This window comes from Wasmannia auropunctata, unplaced genomic scaffold (genome assembly GCF_000956235.1).
Source record: "Wasmannia auropunctata unplaced genomic scaffold, wasmannia.A_1.0 LD327635.1, whole genome shotgun sequence".
Classification (NCBI taxonomy): domain Eukaryota; kingdom Metazoa; phylum Arthropoda; class Insecta; order Hymenoptera; family Formicidae; genus Wasmannia; species Wasmannia auropunctata.
Window position 1 is genome coordinate 186 of NW_012035255.1, and position 6,754 is coordinate 6,939.

The window sequence follows — 6,754 nt, forward strand, 5'->3', positions numbered from 1 at the left end:
ATTTAAATATTAAATTTTCATTCTTTCTTTTATTTAACAATATTCAATATTTTATATAAAAAAATATGATACTTGCACGTACAATTAAGTCACATTCGCATATCTCTTTTTCTTCCAGTGTAAGAATTTTATCACTTGGATGTACTGGTGAGGATATTGTTGTTAAAGTTGGCAGTTCTGGTTGTTCTATTACATTAGCATTTATTCTTGAAGATATTATTTCTGTAGGAACAGTAGTAGTAAATATATTATCCTCTTCTGTCTCATTTGATAAATCTTTTATAGATGGATCATCAACTTCAGGATTCTGTGTATATACGGTTGAGTCTATTGTTTCACTGCAATCTGTATCATTTGTGCAGATTGATATATCTTCAATTTTTGTTATTTCTACCATATTAATACATGCTAGAAATAGCAAAAGAGGAAAAAACATTGTTGTAAATTATCGATATTGTTTATATAATATATTGACACAAATTTGTTCGAAATTAGATTTCTTTGCTACAATTTTCTAATTGAAGATGTCTTATGCAATTTCCATTGCTTTTACAATTATTTGTTCACATCTGACATCCAAATTTCTCAAAATTTCTTGTCAAGACATGTAAGTGAACAATCACTGTTCCCATACTTTGTGTTAGTATTTCAAATCTATCTAATGTATTGATTAAAACATTAGGTGATTTTAGTTGTAAACTTTTTCCTAGGAATTTATCACATAGTCTATCTTTCCAAGTACCTGTATAAAAGTTTATTTAGAGAATAATAAATTTTACTACAAAATATGTTATAAATTTTTATAAAGTTTGATATACTTATAGTGCATGTACCAATAGGTTTCCATGTATGACAATTTAAAACGTAAGAACCAGGTGATAATGGAACATTGTATACTCCATATGAAAGAAATATTATTCTTCCGTAATTATCTCTGCAAAACACTTGTAGTAATAATTTCGGAGAATTTTGTAAAGTCTGAGTTGTATAATGCAAATCTATAGGATGATCCCAAACCGGATTATTAGTATAAAGATCACAACTTTCTTGCGTTTGTCCTTCTTCACGCCCTGATATAATTTTCCAACCATTACCTATAATAAAAACAAAAATGTATTGATATATGACAAAGCTATTTCATTTATAAATACGAGCTTATTTCTCCTACCAACGTAAAAATTCCATTTGCAGAATAGATGTGATTGTTTAAAACTTTTTGCGGATGAAACTTGTCCAATTATATGCAACTCGGCCATTCCATAAAATCATGTTGCAACTTGTAAAATATATAAAATATAATAATTAGTTGTTTAAGATACATAATTTATTTACAATTTTGATAAAAGAATACTTATTTACAAATCTATTGCAAAAAAATAGTTTATTAAAATTTTAATTTCTTCAAGTTTTTAAAGAACAAAAGATATTTTTACGATAATGTTTTAAAATAATGTACAAATATATTCTGTAACTGAAAACAAAAAAGACCTTAATGAATTTGCATTAGCAAATTGAAATATAGTTGCTTTAATACTTATAAACAACTTTGTAATGCTTATAAATACATTTTTTAGATTTTTTTTCTTATAAGGACATCTTTTTGAGATGTCACATAATTAATATTAATTAATAATTTAAAATTATGTATATGAACTGCTTCAAAAAATAAATAGTAATTAATTTTTTAGAAAAGATAACGTATAAGTATCTATTTAAAAAAGTCTACAGCATAGAAAATAAAATAATTCTTCTTTGACTCATCTTACACGAAACAAAATGCTAAACATGTCAGATGAAACAATACTTTATCTAAAATATTTTTTTTATATTCAAGATTAAATCTTTATAAAGGAAATAAAGTAAATAAAAGTTATTGGAAAGATGCAAAATTCAGGTAAAATAATAACAATAATAATAATAATAAGTAATAATAATATTTGTATCATCAATAATAAATAATATTTAAAATAATTAATCCACTTTGATCATATTGGCGTTTTCTTATCTTAAATGTTTGTAACATTTCTCGATCTATCCTGATACCTATATCTTGATTCTAATTATAAATAAAATAATAAATAATGAAATATAATATGTATACTTATACTTTTATACAAATATATATAATACTTTTAAACATATTTTCTGTATATAAATATAAAAAATTTTTGCAGTATTTTATGATTTCAAAATAAAAAAAATTGAAATTTAAATTAAAATAATTTTTATATTTTTTAATATTTTAATTATTGATGTAATTATTGACTTTCTATTTTATTATTTCTATTTATTTAAATACTTTAAAACTTTTTCTTGTTTTTTATATTAAAATGTAAAATCTAATAATAAATTCATTTCACAGCTATTCCACCATATCTGGTAGTTAATGATATTAAAAACATAAAGCGTAAAAATTGAAAAATGTTGTGTGTGTGATACTGCTTATTAAGTGTACAGAAACGCCTAAAAAGAGAAAGGCAGAAAAGGAACGTATATAGGAAGATATATAGTGTTGCAATTCTAAATACATACACAAACTCACATAATATAAAAAATGTTGTTTATATAAAAAAATCTAGTATTTTAGAGGGTTTATAGTTAACATTATAGAGGGTAATATAGTTAACAATATGATCATAGTTAACAATATAATTTCTTTATGAGTAAAGATTATTTGAAGATCACAATAAAGTTTTTAAAAACAAATTGTTCACAATCTAATGCCATATAGATTTTGTCAAAATTCGTATTTAGGAGTGCCAACTTCATACATCTAGTTTTTCAACGGCATATCCAAATTGTTTTTTATAGCATTTTATTTTTCGATAGTCGAATATTAAAAAAGCAAAAACATGTAAAAATAATTTTAATATACACTGCTCAAAAAAATTATGGCATAGAAAAATTTTGGGCAAAAATTGGCCAACTCTGGCTCATAATATCGTGAAAAATTATCGTAGAATCATGAATTTTTTTAAAATTAAAATTTGAAATCTTTACATCAAGGTATTATTTATCGATTTTAAGTTTAATACACTCTTATTACTGTAAACTCTTAAATCAGAGAGCATGTTTGCCATATTGAAAATTGCAAAATTTGACGGAATGCACGGACTTGCTAAAATTTTTCTTGAAGCCGTTTGTAACATCATAAAGCACGAATCTTTCTCTTTAATAAATAAAATATGGGCTACGAGCCTGAGCTAGATATTTAATGCTCAAATAATAAGTCAATTTACATAAAATATATGATCAAAACAAACGACCCGCATTAGGTCATTCTCAATGTTAAAACCAATAAAAATTAATACATATAAATTTGAAAACAGTAAAATATAAATGTATAGTGTTAAATGTCATTAAATAATAAATATCATTTAAAATCGAATATTCAGGCGCAAATCTTTGAAGAGCATCGTGAAGTATTAGACGGAACGTACGGTCCCTCCAAATTTGAAACGGAGACAAGAGCGAATAATGTCATTAATGTCATTATTAAAGTTTGCGTTCGTAACATTGTAGAAAAGCTGGAATAAAATTTAAACCAACATGTGATGGTCAAAATGACTAAATGTCGAATATGCTAAAGAAAGAACTAAAATGCTAAAATATTATAATAAAAAGTATAATACCTGAATCAAGAAAGCCGTATCGTTCGAAGAATAAAATTAACATCTTTATAGTTCATGACACAGTTTTGCATCTATAAGTCTTTAATTATGAACTTCAAATGATATATAATGTGAACGCTTTCTACCGATAGGACATCTATAAGCCATGAAGGAAAGGAAAGAAAAGAAGGGAAATAACGAAGTAGAAAAGGAGAAGGAAAAGGAAGAGGAGAGAAAAAAATCAATGTGAGGGCAATGCTTGCAAAATCGGAAGATATGCGTCAGAAAGTTATTCTGTATCACTCTGCTTGTTAAAATCGTGCTGTTGTCTATTAATATGGACCTTTTCAGAAATTATCTTTTTTATATATGACGGTTCATTATCAACAATATCTTAACATCTGTCCAATTAAGTTCATGATTGAGTATGACACAATGCTCAGAAATAATTGACAATGAACTTAATTTTTTATTAATATCCACACGATGCTCTTTAATTCTGATTTTGAGTTGTCGTTTAGTCTGCCCTATGTAAGGCATCGCAGTCACGGCATACTATGTATTTTATATACAACGCCTTGTTGCGACAAACGATTTAACATAAACGTCCTTCTTCCGTTTAATATATTTATTTAGAATATTGGGGATAGAGAAGATACTGAGCAAGGAGTTGTCAGTTTGCAAATTAAGATTTTATGACTTTTTATGTGTAACATCTCCCCGATATAAGCCGTTATAATTTTGTCATAATATCTTTCACTATCCAGAATTTCCACTCGATCCCAATCAAACTCATGATTGTGATGCAACTTATGTTCCGCAATAACAAAACCCAAATAGTAAAATATTATAATAAATGGCTTATTAGCCATTAGATGGAGATACACATAAAAAATCAAAAAAGTCAAAAATAGTCTTAATTTACAAACTGACACTGAGCTCCTTAACCATGTTTATCTATCATTGGCAACTTATAAATATGTCAAACTTTTGAAATTCTTTTGTTTGTACGGTTTCTTTTACAAGTATTATGTTCCTATCTAAAAAAAGGCAACATACAGTTCGACTTAACTCGAAATGTATCGTTGTTCTCGAAATTATTGTTGCTCTTTTCCGCGACGCTGATTGGTTCTCTCGCTGTGCTAACTTCGTGAGCGGCTGTCATTGCATTGACTTTTGACAGTTGTATGTATTGAAGTTAATGTATAATTAAATGAATTATAGTAAAAAATAAAAGTGCTGAAAAATAGCGCGCGCGAAGCGCGCGTCTGTAGTGCTAGTACTTTTAAGAAACGCATTACCATCCACCTGGCTTTTCAACTGGTTTTGGACATTATACATCGTTTGAGTCCCAATTCGTAATTATATGTTTTAATTCCAATATTTTATTATATAATTTTTGTTAACAAACCAAAGTATTTAAAAATTTTTTTCTGTATTCGCTGGGATGGCTGGAATATTACTCGAAACGTTCAAGTATTTTATTGTACAATTTCTACATATCTCATTAAATATTTTTTTAGATAATTAAGTTGTTAATTTGCACACTGTTTACCGCACTAACTCCCATAGCCCCTTAATCTTAAGTTATTTTTGTTTTAATAAGCGGGAGTTCTATATATTCTTTTTATTCTTTTTATTTTTATCTTAATAAAATTTATCATAATTTGCATAAGAATGTTAGAGATTATATTCAATAACAGAATTCTTTTTATTGATTTTATTGATTATTGATTTTTATTTACTAGAAGTTATACAAATAATCGAGTAAAATAGTCAAGCAATATTTTTATTTTTTTAATTAACATTAAATTATCAAAGAAATATATATTGAAGAACATTGAAATCGTTTACTTTAAAATTTTTTGTGTGCGCGAAATATATGATAATATATTATATTTTGTGTAAAATATAAGTGTACTAATATAATATTGAATATAATTTTTAGCAGGACAAAATTTTCATTAAAAATTTAATTTAATAAAATAAAATAAAATAAGATTTATAATCAAAATGTTTAAGGATATATGTGCAACATCACAAAACAATATCAAAAATGTACATCTTTTATAGATTGTTTTGTGATTATATATGTCTAAATATCTATACAAAATTTAAGCAAAGTTCTGTTACAAATTTAAAAGTTTTTGATTTTTTGTCTGCGTTTTTATTTATAATTTTTATGTAAAATCACTTTTTGTAATATGTATTTACAAATATAATGAAAAAGTAGTATTAAATTAAATCAAATTGTTTACATATGCTAATAAAATTTTAATAAATATTCGTACAAAAGTTCATTTATATTTACTTACTTGTTAAGTAAAGCTATTTAAAACTGCAACAAAATATGATCGTTGTGCTGCATAAGCCAAATTATTTGTTTTGTTTTTTTGCAGTTGGTTTCAAGGTGCATTCCAAAATTTGTTGTATGTTGTTTTTTTTTGTGGTTTTCAACTTTTAGCTGATATTATACAGCCCAAATTTTCTTAAAGACCTTTTCACTCACAACTGATAGCGTTACTGACTGATTTCCAATGTTGACTGACAAGTCGCTATGGCAACAAAGCTAGTAACAGGCAATGATGCTACAATATACAGTAGCGAAACTCTTTTCATTATATGAAGCCAAAAACACAGTGCGCATGCGCTAGTTGAGACTGTTTATATATACTATAACAGTTTATATATACTATAATAGTTTATACTACATGTATATACTACAATGCCATTTAAATTTCTTTTTTACTTTTTTTCTGTTTTTGCTCTTCATGACCATTCAATCAATTTCAATTAATTTAGAAATTAACAACATTAACTTGCACATTGATTATGTCTTGGAAGTCACATTTTAGATATTTATAGGATCAAGAATAAAGAATCAAATCCAATCAGTTGAATAATAACACAAAAAATGAATATTCATTAATAATAAAGTAATTCAGTCAAGTTAAGTTTCTTTGTAATTCTATACAGGATGTCTTATTTTAATGTCCCACCCAAAATAACTTTTTTATTTTTGATCTTAGAAAAAAATGTTTCAGACAAAAGTTGTATGGCTTTGAGAGGGACATAAGATGATAACATTGGTTTGACTCTGAGAGGTGTCATCAAGGTCAGGATAAGGTTACTTTGAATTTTTT

At 25.9% G+C, this 6,754-nt stretch overlaps 1 protein-coding gene across 1 annotated transcript; it reads right to left on the reverse strand.

Annotated features, from left to right (window-relative positions):
- Window positions 1–551: 551 nt before the first annotated feature.
- LOC105460147 (B9 domain-containing protein 2) lies at window positions 552–6,198 on the reverse strand. The gene is made up of 4 exons (XM_011706591.1): window positions 5,927–6,198; window positions 1,169–1,276; window positions 834–1,094; window positions 552–742 (listed from the first exon to the last, which is right to left on the reverse strand). The coding sequence occupies exons 2-4, from the start codon at window positions 1,254–1,256 to the stop codon at window positions 564–566; spliced, it is 528 nt and encodes a 175-aa protein (XP_011704893.1). The 5' UTR covers window positions 1,257–1,276; window positions 5,927–6,198; the 3' UTR covers window positions 552–563.
- Window positions 6,199–6,754: the final 556 nt, after the last annotated feature.